Genomic DNA, 20,834 nt, shown 5'->3' with positions numbered 1-20,834 from the left:
CTCCGTTTTATATGATCAGGAACCTTAGGTCCAATAATTAAATCTAAAAAATTTTTACCATCTTTTTGCCTCTCCAAATAAGGCTCGGAAGAATACAGGTCCTTATAAAATTTTAGAAATTGCTTTAAAATTATATCCGTTTGATTGGTTATTATACCATTATCATCTTTTATCCCATTAATGTTAGTTCTTCTTTTTTTTGCTTTAAGATAATTTGCCAATAATCTTCCCGCCTTATTAGAATTTCTATAATACATTGTCTGTTTGGAAAACAAGTCTCTTCTTATCATTTTTGAAGCTAATTCGTTATATTTACCTTTTGCTTTCAAAAGAGCTTGTAATACATCATGTTCCCATTTGCTTACCAATTTAGTTTCTAGTATTTTAATTTCTTTTTCTAACTCTATATACTGTTTTTTAATCTGTTTCCTAACAAAAGCCGAATATGATATAATATGACCTCTCATAGTCGCTTTAAAAGCGTCCCATACATTTTCAATAGATGTATCTTCCACTAAATTAATTTGAAAGAAATCACTAATTTGTGTTTTAAAATTTTCCAAAAATTTTTCATCCTCAAGCAATGCATTATCAAATCTCCAAAGAGGTCTTCTATTTTCTAATTGATCTAATTGTAAATCTATCCATACTCCCGCATGATCCGAAATGATAATGGGATCAATGGAAGCCTTAATCACTTGATGCACCTTATGTGATGAAATAAAAATATAATCTATTCTTGAAAATGATTTATGAACCTGTGAACAAGATGAAAATTCCTGATCATTAAAATGAAGAATACGCCATATATCCTTCAAATCACATGATTGAACCAAATTATCTAAACCTAAAGATTTTATACTTTTACCTGGTTTTTTATCCATTAATGGATCCATTACAGCATTAAAATCTCCAGCCACCACTAAATTAGAAGCAGCCAGTGGTAACAACATACTCTGCAATTTTTTTAAAGAATTCTGATTGATTCGAATTAGGGGCATATATATTGAACAACGTCAGGGTATTATTTCCCATACTTATATCAACATGTAGCCATCTTCCATGTGGGTCCGAATTTACTATCTTAAAATTGGCCATACACTTTTTATTTATAAGAACTGCTACTCCTGCTTTTTTACCCTCTGCTGGAGCAAAAAAACATTCTTTCACCCACCCACCCGTTAGTTTCTGTGATTCCTTTATATTAAGATGGGTCTCCTGCAGACAATAAACATCCGCGTTTTGCTTCTTTAAAAATGATAATACCTTTTTCCTTTTGATTACATGATTCAGGCCATTGACATTAATAGAAAATATCTTAAAAGACATAATATATTTTATACTCCTTATCATAATCTTCCTCTTCCCTTCTTCCATAACTAAGATCTAAAAAACTTCTCCCCATGGCACACATTCTTACCTCCAAATTACCCAATCCCTTATTAATCTTTTCCTTAATCATCCTAGTAATATATTTAATACCCACCTTCTTCCCACCCCTCTCTCCCCAATATAATGACTGCTTAAGGACACACATTGGACAGTAATCCCAACTTCCCCCCTCCCCCCCAGGCAACCAATATTTATTAATAACCCCTTTATCCTTTATTGAGACAAACTCACTACCTCTCCACAATATATCTAATTATATCTCTCTTCTAATCATAAAACCTTTTTTCTTTTTTTTTTTTCCATTTTAAAATAATTAATTTCTCTATCTATTATTTAACCTTTAGTCACATAACCATATTTATTTCCTAACATTCCATTAATGCATTTTTATCATTTCACCAATCTCTAATTCATTCCCCCAACATTTTATTTCATTCAAGAAAATTCTATCATAGTCATATATTTAATAAAAAGTATCATTTTCCTATATCTTATATTATCTAATCCATCTTCTCCTATCCTCCTTTAAATATCCAACAACAAATATCCATCTCTTCATATATTTCTGTTAAAAAAAACCCCCCAAAAACCTTCAATTTTATAAGTTTTTATCCTCTATTTGTATTTAAACATTTGTATTTCATTTTCAAAATATTTTTTTTCCCCCCTTTTTATATTTCCTCTTCTCCAAATTAAATCCAATCTTTTAAAAACTATATTATCACAACATCAATCTTTACATTCCTTCAGCTACCAATAAATTCTTATGTATCTTTCTTTTATATTATTCATTTTCCTTTCCTTTACTTGCATTTAAATATCATATAACTTGTCCTTTCTATCATTAGTCCATTCTGCAATCTTTTCCTTATTGTCCTTTCATTCTTTACTTTCTCCTTTTCTGACTTATTAAATAAACTGAACTTTCATATTTATTTCTTATCTCCATCCATCCACTCTTAAAGACTTTTGACTGCCAATTGTCATTCATTTTTTTTTTTTTTATAATATCCTTTTAGTCTATCAGTCCTGCTTTCTTCTTCTTCACATCTATTTATTTTCCTATTCAGTCTTCACTTTTCCTTTTGTGTTAATTTGTCCAGTCCTTTAATCCTTCTTGTTCATTCTTTACTCCAACCATCCATCTTTCAGTCTCCTAAAAGTTCAGTCTAATAACTTCACTTTAATGTCTTTCCAGTCTATCCTTCTTCCTTCTTTCTTCTTTACATTCTTTTATTTTCTTTTTCACTTGTCCATTTTTATTTCCTTTTTCACTTGTCCATTTTTATTTCCTGTTCTTTGTTGCATATTCTTCTTTTTCCAACAAACTAAAGTCCCATAGTTCTTTATATTTAATTTTTTGTTCAATATCCACCAATCTAGTCTTAGTATTTATCCCTTCATTTCAACACCCATTGTGCTAAAATGACATAGGTTCTGATTTTGAAAGAAAGGTCTTTAGTTTTTCCGGATCAACAAAATACAAAGATTTATCCCCACAAGATACCCTCATTTTTGCTGGGTAATATAACTCATACTTCTATCCTTTTTCCTTTAATTGAGATCTCAGATCAAGGAATTTCTTCCTAATATTTGCTGTATTTTTAGCAAAGTCTGGTAAAAACCATATTTTGGATCCTTTATAGTTTAAGTTTTTATCTTTTTTGGCAGCATTTAAAATTTCTATTGCTTGCTGGTATCTTAACATCTTGAATATTAATGGTCTTGGTCTCCCTTGATTTTCCAGACTCTTTATTGGAATCCTGTGTGCCCGTTCTATTTCCAAAGGCTGTTTGAAATCCAACTGCAATAATCTAGGAATTAAATTTTCTAAAAACTGTATTGCATTTTTCCCTTCCAAATTTTCCTGTATTCCAAAATGTTTTATATTCTTTCTTCTTCCACGGTTTTCGTAATCTTCCAGCTGACTTTTCAATTGAATTATTTCCAAACTCTCATTTTTGCATCTTTTTCCTTCACATTCTAAGCTCTCCATTTTAACTTCTAACTCTGTTGTTCTTTTATTAGCTACTTCCATTTGTCTGTGTATATTCAGGATTTCTTCCTTCAGTTCTGCCATATTACTCACAGTCTCTGTCAGCATTTGTTTGATTTGCCTCAGTTCCCCCATAACTTCAGCTTTGCTTAACTCCTCTGATACATCAGCAGGAAGCGGAACCTTATTCGGGGTAATTTGATCCTGCTTCTGCCTTTTCACAGCCCCTCCGGTTTCACTCTTACTCTGTCGAGTGCTCGCCATGCTCCCGCTGTCCTCTCTGATGTTTTCAGCTGAAAACAGTTTAAAAGGAAATCTTTATTTATTCAACGGTTGCCCAGGTAAGAGGAGCGCTGCGATCACACGACCATTTTGTGTGCACGCTAAGCCACGCCCCCTGGTTTCTATTCATTACAATATCTTGTCAATGGCCCCCAGATTTCATTAAATTTATTATAGTTCCCTCTTTGTATAGCAATTACTCTTTCCATTTTATAAATGTGACATATTGAATTCCACCAGAAGCAATAATTAAGTCTACTCCAATTTTTCCAATTAAATGTGATTTGTTGTATGGCGACTCCTGTCATGATCAATAAAAGCTTATTATTGTTAGACAAAATTTGACTCTGTGTCCTCATTGATGTTCCGAATAGAATTGTATCATAAGATAATGCAACATGGTTTTCCAATAAACAATTTATTTGACCCCAAATAAATTTCCAAAAGGCTAAAATAAAGGGACAAAAAAATAATAAATGATCTAGAGTTCCTACTTCGAGATTACAATGCCAGCATCTATTAGACTTAGCGCTATTCACCTTTTGCAACCTTACTTGGGGTCCAAAAAGCTCTATGTAAAAGAAAAAAAAATGTTTGTCTCATAAGATGCGGAGACTGTAGATCTCATTCTCCAAGACCAAATCCGTGGCCATTGAGATGCATTAATCTGATGCTTAATCTCAATGCTCCAAATATCTCTAAGACCATTTTTAGGCTTTTTTTAAACTAATCCACTTATCAATTTATACCACTGTGCGGCCTGGTGTTCCAGAAAGTCCACCTGAAAGCATAAGAACTCCAAACTATATTGATTGTTAAGGGTATTCCATTCAGGGAACCCCACCTGAATGGCCTGCTTCAATTGTAACCATCTAAAACTTTGTGATTTATTAAGGCCATATTTATATTGCAATTGTGAAAATTCAAGCAGTTTACCATTTGAAATAACATCTTCCAAAATACGTATCCCTGCTATCATCCAATGCTTCCAGATGACCTTAAATCCGCCAATTTGAATCCTGGAGTTTAGCCATATAGTTTGATTTGTTGACTCTTGTATTGGAACAGATGTTAAATTATTAATATATCGTAGTGTTTTCCATGTATCCATTAATATTCTGTTGTTTTTATACAATCTAGGCATTTTAATACTAAGAACATGACATAAGCATAGAAATAAAAAATAAAATGCTGAGTGTGCTGGCTAAATTAACCCTGGATATTCAGTGCCAGACCATGTCTAGGTCCCAGCACTAACTAACTTGTCTGATACTGGCCACTGGGGCTTATGCAGATCCCAGCTGAATATCAGTTGGGATCTACATAATTATTTTTCTTTTAAAAAGTCCCTCAATTCCATTCCAGGCCCCTGAAATATCCCTTCTTCTTTTTCCCCAGCCTCCTGCTATTCAAAGCCATGAACATCCATCCAATCCCCCCCCCCCCCACTGATCTAGGTAGGCAACCCCAGGCCTTCCTGATATCCTAAGTGGGGTCATTGTGGACAGGAGTGAAGCCCACTTGCTCCAGCTCCTTGCTGCTAACATAAAGATTGTGGCTGGTATTCAGTTGACCAGAGCAGTGGCTTCAAGAACAGGAATGACAGCACCAGGCAGCAAGGAAAAGTAACCAAGCCTACACTGCTCACTCTCTAGCACTTGGCTGTATGAAAGCGCAGGCTTCATGGTTTACTTGTGCCACAAGCAGGGTTTTTTTTAACTGGGAAGGCAGCTGTAACTTGAAATGAGGATTTTACGACCCTATTTGGGGTCACTTACACATTTTGGGAACTGGTAGTTTAGTATCAATTATATGGGGAAGGCCTGCTTTTATGAAATGGTAGTCTCATTTACAAATGACATCTTTTCATTTTTATATATATGGATGAAACTTTTAATGAATTAGTATTGTCTCTTTTGACTCTTTTAGCATGCATGTTAAAGCTTTTAATTGGATACTATGTTATTTTTGTACATGAAAACATGTTTTAACTTATTCATTAAAACTTAATGCATAGACTCCCAAATCTCAGATCATTATTTGGTAAATTGTACTTTAAATTTATTTTAACAGAAAAATTCAGACATTTTGGAAAGTCCAGAAGGTAAAGCAGTTGTGCGATTATTCAATAAAATTGCGTATGCATTGGTGGAGTTTGAGATACTTTATCATAGAGCCTGGGTGAAAGAGATATCACAACTACAGTATGGTAAGTGAATTTAACATTGGTACTGATGCTATACATACTGTTTAAATAAATGTTCTGTTGTTTATGTGGGTTTTTGCATATATAGTAGCTGTATTGCAGTTACATTGAGTAAAAAATTAATGTTATCCTAGAACAGGGGTGTCAAACTCAATGAGAAAACCAAAAATACTCCACAGAGTTTTTTTTGGTTTTCTCTGGATTTTCTTCTTTGTGGATATTTTGGGGTCAATTCATTTTGTTTTATGCTTGTGTCAAACTCAATCACATAAGGGGCCGAAATTTAAAACATAGGCTAAGTTGCGGGCCAAATTTTTATTAACATACTTAGGGATCCTTATATTAATGTACTACGCTAACTGATTTAGTGTGCACTAAATGTGCACCTTAGTAAAAGGACCCCTTAGTCTTAGTAGAAGTATAGAATTAATAATTAATAAATGTTTAATAAAATATGGGAGCCATTGACATTGTTTTGTAATGAATAGACACCATTTTCTTTACATAACTTATGAATGGAGGGGAAAGGGGAGGGATTGTATAAATGAAGAAATAGGTAAAAAGAAAATATGAAAAAGATTGATTTAATTAAGAAAATATGGAAAGGGAGGTGGGGAGAAGGGTTTAGGTATATATACATTTGTTATTATCTTGATAGATTTATCAAGTGTTGTTTGTAAATCTATGTATCACTCTTATTGTACACTTGTTGAAAGATTAAAAATGAATAAAGAATTAAAAAAAAAAAAGAAGTATAGAATTACAACCTCTCCAATCTAGTGGGCTCACAATCTTTTTTTATTTTTATGTACTTGGGACAATAGAGGTTAAGTGACTTGCCCGGGCTCACAAGAAATGCAGTGGGAATTAAACCCAATTCCCCTGAGTCTGAGGCCACAGCAGTAACCACTAGGCCAGTGATTCCCAACCCTGTCCTGGAGGAACACCAGGCCAATCGGGTTTTCAGGCTAGCCCTAATGAATATGCATGAGAGAGATTTGCATATGATGGAAGTGATAGGCATGCAAATTTGCTTCATGCATATTCATTAGGGCTAGCCTGAAAACCCAATTGGCCTGGTGTTCCTCCAGGACAGGGTTGGGAACCACTGCACTAGGCTACTCTTCACATACAGATGGAACTGCAGCAGATAACAAATATTGGGATGTGTGGATAGAAGATAAGTGTGACATACACTGCGGGCCAGATTTTGACACCCCTGTCCTAGGACAAGCAGGCAGCATATTCTCACATATAGGTGATGTCATCCATGGAGCCCAGTATGGACAGTGAAAAGTGTACTGTCACTTTAAACTTCAAAGAAGTTTAGTGACTGCCCACACCACTAATGTGCGAGTGCCTTCCCTCCCGATGTCAGCTCACAGTATCTCAGTTCTTCTTTCTGCTGCAGAGTGGGCCAAGCATTTTTCTGCCTTTCTGGTGCATATATTTTGCTCCATTCAGGTTTTTTCAATTCATTCTTTCTTAATTTTTTTTATGACTCAGTTTCTCTGGTATTTTCTTACTGTTTCTGTGTTTTAATGTTTTTTTTCTTGTTTAACCTCAGTTTGGCCAAGTCCTGTGCCTCCCTGAGGGCAGCCATTGAGCCGTTTGATTTTGTAGCTGCTGTGTTTCCTCTCATGTCCAAAACAGCAACTGGGTTTATGAAGTGCACTCGGTGTAACCGGCCCATTTCCATTACTGACTCACACAAGTGGTGTCTGCAGTGTCTTGGGCTGGAGCATCGGCTGGACTGTTGTACCCACTTAATCACTACAAAACCGATCTCTCAAGGCTCGCCTTATTCAGCAACAAAGATTATTTCGGACACTAGCAACTTCAATGTCATTGGAAGAGAAGACATTGACACCAGCGGTACCGGCATTGACACTTCCATCGACATCAGAGTCGGTACCAGCATCGGGTAAGCCGGCTACGAAGTCACCTTCCCAGCAATGTTGCAGGCATCTACTGCATCAAGCCCTCAATCAATGCATGCCAAGCGTCAACACCATCAATCTCCATCAGTGCATGCAGTATCATCTGTGCATGGCACCTCACCATCGGGGTCACAATCACCTTGACATCCTGTTGTACCAGAAGTACCTGTGCAACAAACAGTACTGGTGAAATCGATACAGGACCAGTTAAAGGAGCTGTTATTCTGAGAGCTTGCTATGATATTACAAATGCAAGCAGCAACGGTGCAGTTACAGCTTCCCTCTGTACCGGCCCAGTCTGAGCATGGCACATTGCGGCCACATAGTACTGGATCTCGCTCTCCTCCTGATAAAGCTAGTCCTAAGAGAGCATCAAGGTCTATCGGTACTGGATCCCATTTTCCTTGAAGCAAGTCCATATTGAAGCACTCTAAACGTTGATCACCTTCTTCATCTTTGGATTGGTAACGACATCGGCATCAGAGTTCCTCTTGGTATTGATATTGCCATCAGACTCCTGGCACTCCCAGTCATAAACAGACCTCTTCACCATATAGATAGTCACCTGGGCTTCTTGAGCATGACTCACATCTCTCACAATATGAAGACACTGATCCAGAGCCTGGGTTGTTGGCCCCAGAATCATATTGCATACATCTGGCCCATCGCTTCCTGAACCTATGAACCAGTCTCCTCCAGAAGGCTTGTCTTTCATAAAATACATATGACAAATGGGGAAAGCTCTACCTGCCTGCAAAGAGACAGATACCGAGGCAAGAGTGAAACTTCTAGAGGCCTTGGATTTCAATGAGCCCCCTAAAGCTGCTTTTTCACCATTTTATGAAGGACGCCATGCTAAAAAAGTAGGAGACTCCTTTAACTTTACCAACAGTTCCTAGAAGAATATACACTCTCTATAGAGCAGTCTTGTCCTAGATTTGACAAGCCACAATTGCAACACCAGTCCCTACTTAAACAAAAATATGATGGCACATAAAGGCCAAATGGCCCATCTAGTCTGCCCATCCGCAGTAACCATTATCTCTTTCTCTCTTCGAGAGATCCCACGTGCCTACCCCAGGCCCTCTTGAATTCAGACACAGTCTCTGTTTCCACCACCTCTTCCAGGAGACTTTCACACATCTACCACCCTTTCTGTAAAAAAATATTTCCTCAGATTACTCTGGAGCCTATAATAATAATAATAATAATTTTATTCTTATATACCGCCAAAGCCATGATAGTTCGAGGCGTTTTTCAGTATAAATGTGGATAAAGGTGAGCTGGTTGATATTGAGTATCTCAATTATCAAACCTCTTAACTTCATCCTATGCCCTCTCATTGCAGAGTTTAGACTTGACTCATGCACATTTGCCGTATTTTTCACTTCATAAGATGCACCTGACTATAAGACGCACCCTAGATTTGTAGGAGGAAAACAAGAAAAAAAATATTCTGAACCAAATTCTTCCTGCCAGACTCTGCACCCAACCCCACACTCCTTGCCAGGCTCTGCACCCTGACCCCTCTCCATGCCAGTCTTTGTACCCTGCCCCACCTCTGATGGTCTAGTGGTAGGCCGGGATAGGGCAGGCAGGGACAGGGCACAGGGCAAGCAGGCCTAGTGGCCTAGTGTATTGTGCAATTTCTTGGAGACATCGCATAAAAATTCACTTGATCTTCATTTCCATAATTATAGGAAGAGCCAATACTCACCAGCTCACTGCTGCATTTCTGGAAACTGGTCTCTTCCCCTTTCACTTCCCTTGACACAATCAGCAGAAACTCTGACTGATGGTCCCGCCCGTAGAAGTAAGAAGAACCTATATTGTAGAAGTCAGCTTCCTCCAACACTCCTTCTGCTAAGTCCTTGTTAATGACAAGTTTCCCATGTCTCAAATAATTGAGTACTGGCCCAAAGTAGGTTGGGTCTCAATCTATTAGATAAGCACTTGTTTCATCCTTGTCCGAATCCAGGTCTGGGTCAGCCTGACACAGTAGGTTGGGTCTCAATCTATTAGATAAGCACTTGTTTCATCCTTGTCCGAATCCAGGTCTGGGTCAGCCTGACACAGTCAATACAGAAATGACTTGGGATCCCTGCACAATGTTTGCTGGGTGGTGAGGAAATAGGTGCCCCCGACGTTTAGCCGGATCCAGTTGGATAAGCTTGCCGAGTGGGCACCCCTCTCCCCGGGCGGCATGCCGGCACATCTACAGCAGAAAGACAGTGAGCACGCTAAAGTCACAGCTCTTCTCTGCCATCGTAGCCCCTGCTTCTGCTCCTGAAACCCTGCACCATACACACAGGAAGTGCTTGAGCTTTGCGAGCGTCCCCTCACCCTCCTCCTCCGAGCAGGCACCCAGCGCTCTCCTTCTGCTTCCTGTCTGACTGGAGGTCACGTGGCCAGCAGGGTTCCAACTAGTGAAGCCCTAGGGGGAGGAGACATATGGTTAACCAGCAATTGGAATAGTGCGGGACAAGGCAGGAAGCGAAAAACTCGCACCTGCCTTCTATCGCTCTGACTCTGCTGCTTCTGCTTGGAAGAAAGCTGGAGAGAAGGGCAGGAGGCTAAAAGCTCTTGCCCTACAGCGCTGGACCGCCAGACGAATTAAGGTAGGTGGGGTATTCAGGTATTCGCTCCATAAGGCACACCCTTATTTCCACCCACTTTTTTGGGGAAAAAAGTGAGTCTTATAGAGCGAAAAATACGGTATTTTACATAGGTATTTAAACGTCTCTATCATATCTCCCCTCTCCCGCCTTTCCTCCAAAATATACAGATTGAGATCTTTAAATCTGTCCCCATATGCTTTATCACAAAGACCACACACCATTTTAGTATCCTTCCTCTGGACTGACTCCATCCTTTTTATATATTTTTGAAGGTATGGACTCCAGAATTGTACACAATATTCTAAATGAGGTCTCACCAGAGTCTTATACAGAGGCATCAATTCCTCCTTTTTCCTACTGGCCATACCTCTCCTTTTGTAACCTAACATCCTTCTACCTTTTGCCATCACCTTTTCAATCACACCCAAGACCCGCTCTTCTTTCGTGTACATAAATTCTTCACTCCCTAAACTGTACCGTTCCCTCGGGTTATTGCAGCCCAAATGCATGACCTTGCATTTCTTAGCATTAAATTTTAGTTGCCAAATTTCAGACCATTCTTTTCAAGCTTTGCCAAGCCTTTCTTCATGTTATTCACAATATCCGGCGTGTCTACTCTATAGTAGATTTTGCTATCATCTGCAAAGAGGCAAGTCTTACCGAACAACCCTTCAGCAATATCATTTATAAAAATGTTAAAAAGATCTGTCCCAAGAACAGAACCTTGAAACACACTACTGGTAACATCCCTTTCCTGAGAGTGATCTCCATTGATCACTGCCCTCTGTCACCTTCCACTCAACCAGTTCCTGACCCAGCCCATCTCTTGGGACCCATCCCAAGGGCACTCAGTGGAACACTGTCAAAGGCTTTGCTAAAATCTAAATACACCACATCTAGCGCACATCCTCTATCCAATTCTCTGGTCACCCAGTCAAAGAAATTGATCAGATTTGTCTGACAAGACCTACCTCTAGTGAATCCATGTTGCCTCTGGTCCTGTAATCTATAGGATTCCAGAAATGTGACCATTCTCTGTTTTAAAAGTGTTTCCATTAATTTGCTTACCACAGAAGTCAGACTTACTGGCCTACTTTTTCCTTACTTCCATTTTTCTGGAGAGGGACCACATCCGCCCTTCTCCAGTCCTCCGGTGCCACTCCCGCCTCTAAAAACTCGTTGAAAAGGTCAGTCAGCGGAGGTACCAGAATTTCCCTAAGTTCCTTCAGCATCCTTGGATGTACACCATCTGGCCCCATCACTTTGTCTACCTTTATTTTAGCTAGCTCCTCACGAACACAACCCTCTGAAAATTGATCATGGTCTATTACTCCTCCATTCCTATTCACGTTTGTGTTCTGTGGTTCTGCTCCCAGCGCTTCAGCTGTGAACATAGAACAGAAATATTTGTTAAGCAATTCAGCCTTTTCTTTATCAGCTTCTACATATTCCTCCCCTTCACCTTTGAGTCTCACAATGCCACTTTTGCACTTCTTCCTATCACTAATATATCTAAAAAAAATATCTCCCTGTTTTACTGTGTCATCTATTTTTTCTTCTAGTTGCATTTTTGCTTTCCTGACCACAATCAGCCTCTCTTAACTTTTCCAGATATTTTTGCCTGTCTTTCTCGTTCTGCGATTTTTGTAGTTTATGAAAGCTAACCTCTTATTCCTTATTTTCTCAGCTACTACTTTTGAGAACCAAAGCGGTCTTCTTTTCCTCTTACTTTTACTTACTTGCCTAACAGAAAGGTTTGTTGCTCTTAAAGAGGTATTCTAGTACTTGAGTGTATGCTAGTGTGCCTCCGGGCAGAGAAGACCGCACTCTTGACAAGTTTATGTGGCACTTATTCCAAAATTCCATGCTGACTTGTAGAGCACTCAGTTATAACTATCATATGACGTACCTGAAACAATTAGTCAAATCTCTCACGGACTTTGAATAATTTATTTTATCTGATCATCTGTAGAAATTTCAGAAAATTACCTACAACTTATTCCAAACACAAAAGTTCATGACTCATTTTAGATTTGATTCATTTGATGTTCAGAATACAGCTCTCAAATTCGACCACATCACCAATGCCTACTTAGACTCACATTGGCTACCGAATAGAGCCAGAATTCAATTCAAACTATACTGTATATTCTTCAAAGTAATTTATGGTACGGCACCCACCTATCTCTACAATCGTCTAAATCGTCTTCTACCAACCAGAACAAGAAGATCACAAAACATATTTACCTATCCATCACTAAAAGGCACTCAGCACAAAAAGCAATATGATAACCTCCTAGCAACACATGCAGCAAAACTAGAATCCTCTATCTCCAAATTGTTATCTACAACATCTGACATTAAAGTATTCCGTAAAGAAATCAAAACTTTCCTATTCTTAAAGTATATTCAACCTACTTAAACTCCTCCTTCACCTACTCTCTTTATAACATTCCCATGTATAGTCTACTCCCTGGTATCATTCTCTCAGTGTCCTAATAAGCAACAGGTTTTCAAAATAATCAACTTAATTCCTATTATCTTCCACTATAACCTTCTACCTAACATTTTATGAAAATCAGATAAGCCTTTATGCAATGTAACCAGAATTAATTTTCCCATGAAATGTAATTTATTATGTTATGTAATTCCTATGTAACATTTTTTCTTATGAAATGTAATCAGAAATAATTTCCTATGTAACTTATCCAGAAATAATCTCTGATATATTGTATCTATGTCTTTATCTATTCGATCTGCTTTATCTAATAATTATTTTTCTCGGTACTTTAGCTAGATTGTGAGCCTTCGGGACAGTCAGGGAACTTCTAAGTACCTTTTTTTCATTTATTTCAATTTTTATTGCATATTTATGGTATCTATACTGTAAACCGCTTTGAACTAGAAAATGACAAAGTGACAAAATTCATCACCGTTCCTGTCATAAGAACATAAGAACATAAGAAGTTGCCTCCACTGGGTCAGACCAGAGGTCCATCGCGCCCAGCGGCCCGCTCCCGCAGCGGCCCATCAGGCCCGTGACCTGTGAAGTGGTTTCTGTCTAATCCTATAACCTACCTCTACTTCTTTCTGTACCCCTCAATCCCCTTATCTTTTAGGAACTTATCTAGACCTTCCTTGAACCCCTGTAGCGTGCTCTGGCCTATTACAGCCTCCGGGAGCACGTTCCATGTGTCCACCACCCTCTGAGTGAAAAAGAACCTCCTAACATTTGTTCTAAACCTGTCCTTTTTCAATTTCTCCGAGTGCCCCCTTGTGCTTGTGGCTCCCCACAGCCTGAAGAATTTGTCCCTGTCTACCTTCTCTATACCCTTCATGATTTTGAAGGTTTCTATCATATCTGTCCCCGCGGATAACCGCGGTAAACCATCTTCATGTCATTCTTTAAGGAGAGAGGGAAGAATCAGAGTATGAATGGCCACAACCACTGACCCTCAAGCTTTGCTTTGAAGAATACTGGTGTAGAAGGACTGAGGTTGAAATAGACACTAGAAAATGACATGGGATTATTTCCCGTGGTTATCCGTGGGGACGGGAACAGTGATAAATTTTGTCACCGTGTCATTCTCTACTTTGAACCTCACGGTATAGCGGTATACAAGAAATAAAATTATTATTATTATTATTATATCTCGAGCATCAGCTATGTCAATTGCCATAAGAAGGCTAGACAGGCTTCATGTTTCCTATTTAGATGACAACATATAGGATCGGTTGGCCAACATTCCCTGCTTGGGGTTGGAATTGTTTGGGGACAAGATCGAAAAGGCCACTCAAAAACTTACTGCATTTGAGTAGAGCACGTCCACTTTGGCCTTCCCTATGTCTTCTAAGACAAAGTCTTCTAAGTCTTATTCTAAGCAACAATATCAGCTGTACAGGAGAACCTTATCCTGCTGCTACTTCTTCTTCCAAGCCTCTCCCACCAAAGAGGCAGAGAGAGGCAGCAGTGCCCTCAGAAGCCTTAGAGATAGACTTCTCAAAAACAGACCCAGCCTTATTGACATGGTTTTGGAGCATATAGCCGCCATAAGTCTATTACTACCTCTTCCCCTACCTATTTGAAGTTGCCTTCAAATGTTTCATCAGCATTGGACTCTACTTACCACCGACTCTTGGATCCTGCAAATCATACAAGAGGGTTACTCCCTACATTTGATAAACAACCCTCCAAGAGAATCCTCTTTCAGCTTCCAGAAGACCCCCTTCTTCAAGAATTAAAGTCTCTTCTGGAACTCCAGATACTTCATTATCCCGAAGAAGACAGGAGGTCTCTGTGCAATACTCGACTGTTGAGCACTCAACAAATACTTAGTCAAAGAAAAGTTTTGCATGCTGTCCCTAGGAACTCTATACCCACTTCTTGAACAGGATGAGTGGCTATGCTCTCTAAATCTCATAGGGGTCTATAGGCATATCCCCATCCATTTAGCTCACAGAAAGTTTCTTCAATTTCCCATGGGTCACCTTCATCTTCAATACAAAGTACTTTCGTTCGGCCTTACTTCCTCTCCCAAAGTGTTCACCAAGAGCCTTGTGGTGGTAGAAGCGCTCTCTGTTCTTATGTATACTGTGTCTTTCCTTATCTGAACGATTGGCGAATCAAAGATCTTTTGCCACAATGAGCCCAATTGACTCTGAAGGCTACATTCGCCCTCATAGAACTTCTAGAATTCAAAATCAACTATTCAAAGTCACATCTTCAACTGACTCAAATACTAGAATTCATAGGAACAGAACTCAACATACCTCATCTTCATGCGTTTCTGTCTCAACAGAGACAAATAACTCTATTTCAACTTTGCACTCAAATGTCCACTCTTTGCAAGTGCTTTTTTCCTGATGCCGACGCGCGAGGTCATCAGTTTTTCATTTTCCATGGAGTAAAGAAGACATATTTGAACTTCATTTCCTTGAGTTTGCCTTCCCGCTTCATTTTTTCATATTTTAATGTTTTTTACTTAATTAGTAACACAGTAAATGACGCAGATAAAGATCTGAATGGTCCATCCAGTCTTCCCATAAGTTATACTCATTAAAAAATACATGATTAGATTACCTTGTCTCTTCTTTGATATTTCTGGGCTGTAGACTGTAAAGTCTGATATTGTCCTAGGTTCCAAATGCTGAAGTTGCCGTCCATGCTTACTCCAGCCTATCCAACCATCCCGCTGTTCGCAGGACATCTACCGTAAAGTTTGGCCAGTAACATCCTCCTGTTCCATATTAGTGGAGTTCACATTGATGCCCACCCTAGCCCATCTTAACCAAATCACCATATATGGAACACAGACCGTGCAGATCTGTCCAATACAGAGTTCCCCTGGTTGTTCGCGGTCGGCGGTTCGCGGTCCCGGTCATTTGTGGTATTTTCCGACCACGAACCGCCGACAAGGAGAAGGCAGCGGGAGAAGCAGGAGAGAGCAGCCAGAGCGCCATGAGTGCAGGAAATCACTCGCGGTACGCTCTGACTGCCTCTTCCTGCACTAAGTCAGGCATTATCCAATCAGGAGCTGCTATGCTCCAGCCAGTTTTTAATCCACGTAAGTATTTCACCCTCGATTCCATGGCATTCAATTTTCCGAAGTAGTCGTTCATGTGGAACTTTGTCGAACGCCTTCTAAAAATCCAGATATACAATGTCAACCGGGTCGCCCTTGTCTATCTGCCTGTTTACTACCTCGAAGAAGTGCAGCAAGTTCGTCAGGCAAGATCTGCCTTTACTGAAACCGTGCTGGCTGGTCCTCATCAGATCGTGTCCGTCAAGGTGATCAATGATGCGGTCCTTTATCAGTGCCTCTACCATCTTTCCCGGTACCGAGGTCAGGCTCACCGGTCTGTAGTTTCCTAGATCTCTCCTCGAATCTTTTTTGAAGATTGGGGTAACAGAGCTCCGAAGCAAGGGCCGTACGTTAAGTTCATAGAGGCGCGGTAGAGAGGAAGGTATCAAAACACCCAAATATTTCACCTGTCGAGAAGCCTCCTTCAGTGGGAAATCAGACCACAGGTGAGATACACGCAGGTGAAGAGGGAGCGCCTCAGACTTGGACACATTCAGTTTGAGGCCCGAAAGCTCCCCAAACTGCCGAAACAACTCTAACAGTAAGGAAAGGCTCGATACCGGATCAGTTAAAAGAATCGTAATATCATCTGCAAAAGCCAAACAACGCACGGGTGAATCTCCCACCTCCATTCCAGTAAGCAGAGGATGAGTACGAAGACTAAGCAATAAAGGTTCCAAAAATAAGATATAAAGCAAAGGGGACAAGTGGAAACTCTGTCTAGTGCCCCGCTGTAACGAAAAAAACGGAGAAGGAACCCCATTTAACAGCACCGCAGCCTCAGTGCGAGAGTATAGGGCACGGAGAGCGCTCATAAAGAACCCATCCACCCCGTATCGATGTAACAGCGGAAAAAGAAAAGCCCACTCCACCCTGTCAAAGGCCTTTTCGGAGTCAAAACTAATAGCCAATGCAGGCTGTTGCCGAGAATAACAATGAGCCAAAGCAAGCAAGAGTTTTTGAACATTATGGCTCGCCTGGCGTCCCTTCACAAATCCCATCTGATCCATCTCCACCAAAGAAGGAACAAGCGGGGCCAGCCAATTTGCTAGAACCCGGGCCAAAATTTTGAGATCAACATTAATAAGCGAAATAGGCCTATACGATTCCACCAATAGAGGATCCTTACCCGGTTTAGGCAATATAGTAATCAACGCTTGATTCGAACCAGAAGGAAAATGACCCCCATCCACAGCCCGCTCAAAGTACCGTCTCAACGGATCCGCCACAAAACCCTGTAGGAAATGATAAAACTCTCCACTAAATCCATCCGGACCCAGAGATTTGCAAAGGGGTAGGTGTTTAATGACCCCCCGACATCTCCTCCCTAGTGATAGGCGAAGCTAAGATCTCGTTATCTGCCTCCGAGAGCTGAGGCAAAGGCAACGAGTCCAAATAAGCCTGGATCTGTGATTCTCGATCTACCACCTCCGCCGAGTAAAGGGAACTATAAAAAGTAACAAAAAGCCTCTCCAGCTGAGACTGAGCTATGACCAACCGCCCCCCGCGGTCCTTGAGAGAGGCAATCGAGGAGGAACCCCGCCGGACCTTAGTCAACTGAGCTAGCATTCTACCCGGCCTGTTGCCAAAACGGTGTAACCGATACTTATAATAGAAAATAAATTTGTGGGCTCTCTCATGGAGCAGGGCATGGAGTGCTGACTGCGCCACCTGAAAATCATGTTTATGAGACAAAGTGGGGGAATGGAGTGCCAAGAGTCTGCTCTCCCGCACCCTATGCTCAAGGGCCAAAATTTTTCCAGCCAGCAATTTCTTGCGACGGGCACAATAAGCTATCACAGCCCCACGGAGCACCGCCTTGGCAGCCTCCCAGAAAAGAGCTCCGTCACCCGCATGCCCCCCATTGAATTCCACATAGTCCCACCACTGCCACTCTAAATACAGCCTGAAATCAGGATCCGAGTAGAGCGCCACTGGAAATCGCCAGCGCCATCCTCCACCAGGTGGTCCATCTGCTATACTAATATCCATCCATACTAGAGTATGATCAGAGATGACCAACTCTCCAATCTTGGCCTTATGGACTGCGTGAAAGGAGGAGCGCGAGAGGAAAATGTAATCTATTCTAGAGGAAGAGTCATGTACTTTAGAGCAGTGTTTTTCAACCACTGTTCCGCGGCACACTAGTGTGCCACGAGATGTTGCCTGGTGTGCCGTACGGTCAGGGCCGCCATCAGGGCAGTACCACCAGTCTAGGGAGAGGGGCGGTCCGCCCCACGTGGACAGGAGAGAGCTGGACGGGGGACCCGCGGAGTTCAATACATCTCGAGCCGCGAGGCTCGTCTTCTGTTCCTGCCTGCCCTGCAGCTAATAGCCGATCGCAAGCGTTCCCCGATGTCAGCGCTGACGTCGGAGGGAGGGCTTAACCAAAGCCTGCCCTCCGACGTCAGCGCTGACGTCAGAGAATATTTCCGTTCGGCTATTTGTGTGCGGCAGGGCAGACAGGAAGCAGAAGACAAGCCTCGCGGCTTGAGCTTCGTTTTGCTGAGAAAGTTGCAAAGATGGGCTGGTAGGCAAACACGGAACACAAAAGGGGGGAGGGAGTGCGTTTTGGACACAAGGCATGAACTTGGGAGAGAGGAAGGGAGGGAAAGAGATGCTTTGGTGGGGGAGGGAATGGGTTTTTGGACACAGAAGGCATGGACTTGGGAGAGAGGAAGGGAGGAAAAGAGATGCTGAGGTGGGGGAGGGAATGCGTTTTTGGACACAGAAGAAATGGACTTGGGAGAGAGGAAGGGAGGGAAAGAGATGCTGAGGTGGGGGAGGGAATGAGTGTTTGGACACAGAAGGCATGGACTTTGGAGAGAGGAAGGGAGGGAAAGAGATGGTTGTGTACACGGGGAATAGAAGAAAGGAGAATTTTTGGTCATAGGGAGGGAGTGAGGTACAGATAGTGGCATACCAGGGTGGGGGAGGGGCGGTCTGCCCCACCCCGGGTTTACGTCCCAAGGGGGTGCACAGCTGGCCACCCTCCAGTGTTGTCCCTAGGCCGGCAAACTGCGGCTCTTTAGCCACTTGAGTGCCGCCGCCGCCAACGGTGTTGTTGGCGGTGGCAGCATTATAAAATACTTTCTTTGTGTTTATTTGATTCCTATTCAAGAGAATTACTTTATATATAGTCAATATAGGCACAGAGTTAAATTTTTTAACATTTTCTAATGGTGGTGTGCCTCGTGATTTTTTTCATGAAACAAGTGTGCCTTTGCCCAAAAAAGGTTGAAAAACACTGCTTTAGAGGTATGAGTAAAATCTCGCTCTCCAGGGTGAAGTGTTCTCCAAACATCTACTAAATCTAGGGCATGCACACAAGCATTAAGCCCATTATCCGACCTCCCTGAGGAGCGATAGGACCCCCTGGAGTCCAGTACAGGGTCCAAGATAGAGTTAAAATCCCCCAGAAAGATTTTTTGGGCTACATTTATCTGGGACAAGGACATCAAGACCCCCAGCAGTTTTTTATAAAAAGACTGTTGAGCACTATTAGGAGTGTACACTGACATCAAGATAACAGGGCGCTGACCCAGGGTACCCTGAACAATCACATAGTGACCCTCCGGGTCCGTGAAGACTCCAGACTCAGTAAAGGATACCGATTTATGGAGCAGCAGTGCTACCCCGGCCCTAGCCCTGGGAGAAGAGGCAGAATAACAACGTCCCACCCAAGATTGACACAATTTGCCATGTTCTTTTTCAGTAAGCTTAGTCTCCTGCAACCCCACGATGTCAGCCTCATGGTGGGCTAAACACTGCAAAATCTTGGTCCGCTTTATAGGGGAGTTAATACCAGACACATTCCACGTCACACACCTTAAGCCCCTCTTGACAGGCATGCAGAAAAGAAGAACCAGGCATACCAAAAGAGAAAAAGACCAGAAATCCACTGCCAAGAGTCCCAGCCCTCCCCCCAGCAGCCGAATATCCACAATTCACCCCTACAGAACTCTCCAACACACACACAGATCAGAACCCTCCCCCCCGACTCCCCTTCCCCAACCCCCCCACACACCCCCAAGCCCCCCACCCATCCCCCCAACAGACCAGGAACCACCATGCCAAAAGAGGAGCTCCAAGAGGCCTAAAGCCCCCCCCCTCAGCCCCTGAAAGAAGACCCAAGCGATACATAAAGAAAAATAGAGAAAAGCAGAAAACAAAAGTACATTATATCAAAGGATAGTCCAATACCCAACCAGAGTCTGAAACTAGAGAGAAGTAAAAATCCAAATTGACCATACATTCCTAGAAAAGAAAAGGAAGAGGCCAACAAATACACTAGCAAATATAAAATAAGAGCAAACATTACATTAAACCCATAAGGGAGAACAGCAACAGAAGTAGCGCAGAACAGGAAAAACAACTGTATGGTCCCCACAGGGGAGCCGCCATCGCTCCACAGGGACCCCAGCTCAAACAACCAGATAGTCAGAGAATGCAGGCGCGGTCACTCAGGTGTTAGGCAGCAGGTCCGGGAACCACATGTTCAGCTGAGCTCGTGCCACTGCACAGGTATCAAACACCACTGGTTGGCCATTATAAAGGACCCGCAGCTTGGCAGGAAACTGCAGAGTAAAACGTAGTTACTTCTCCGTAAAGTGTTTACAGATGGGCGAAAAGCCTCATCGTAGGGCAGCCACGTGTGCAGAGTAGTCCTGAAAGATCAAGATGCGATGATTCTGGAACTGGAGATCCCTTCATTGATGGAAATTTTTCAGAAGCAGGTCCTTGATGGCAAAATTCAATATACGTATAATCACCACTCGGGGTTTAGTCATCCCCTCCTGCTTCCTGCCCAATCTGTGT

General features: G+C 41.5%; 1 protein-coding gene across 1 annotated transcript in view; it reads left to right on the top strand.

The window, feature by feature from the left end:
* The window catches only part of DNAH8 (dynein axonemal heavy chain 8), a 1,666,792-nt gene that overhangs the window by 625,341 nt on the left and 1,020,617 nt on the right, over window positions 1-20,834 (top strand). The window contains 1 exon segment of the mRNA XM_033937418.1: window positions 5,744-5,879. Within this exon segment, the coding sequence (XP_033793309.1) occupies window positions 5,744-5,879 (136 nt within the window).

The sequence above is a fragment of the Geotrypetes seraphini genome, chromosome 3 (assembly GCF_902459505.1).
Source record: "Geotrypetes seraphini chromosome 3, aGeoSer1.1, whole genome shotgun sequence".
Taxonomy (NCBI): domain Eukaryota; kingdom Metazoa; phylum Chordata; class Amphibia; order Gymnophiona; family Dermophiidae; genus Geotrypetes; species Geotrypetes seraphini.
The sequence above is the reverse complement of the archived record's forward strand: the minus strand, read 5'-3'. Positions and strand labels throughout refer to the sequence as shown.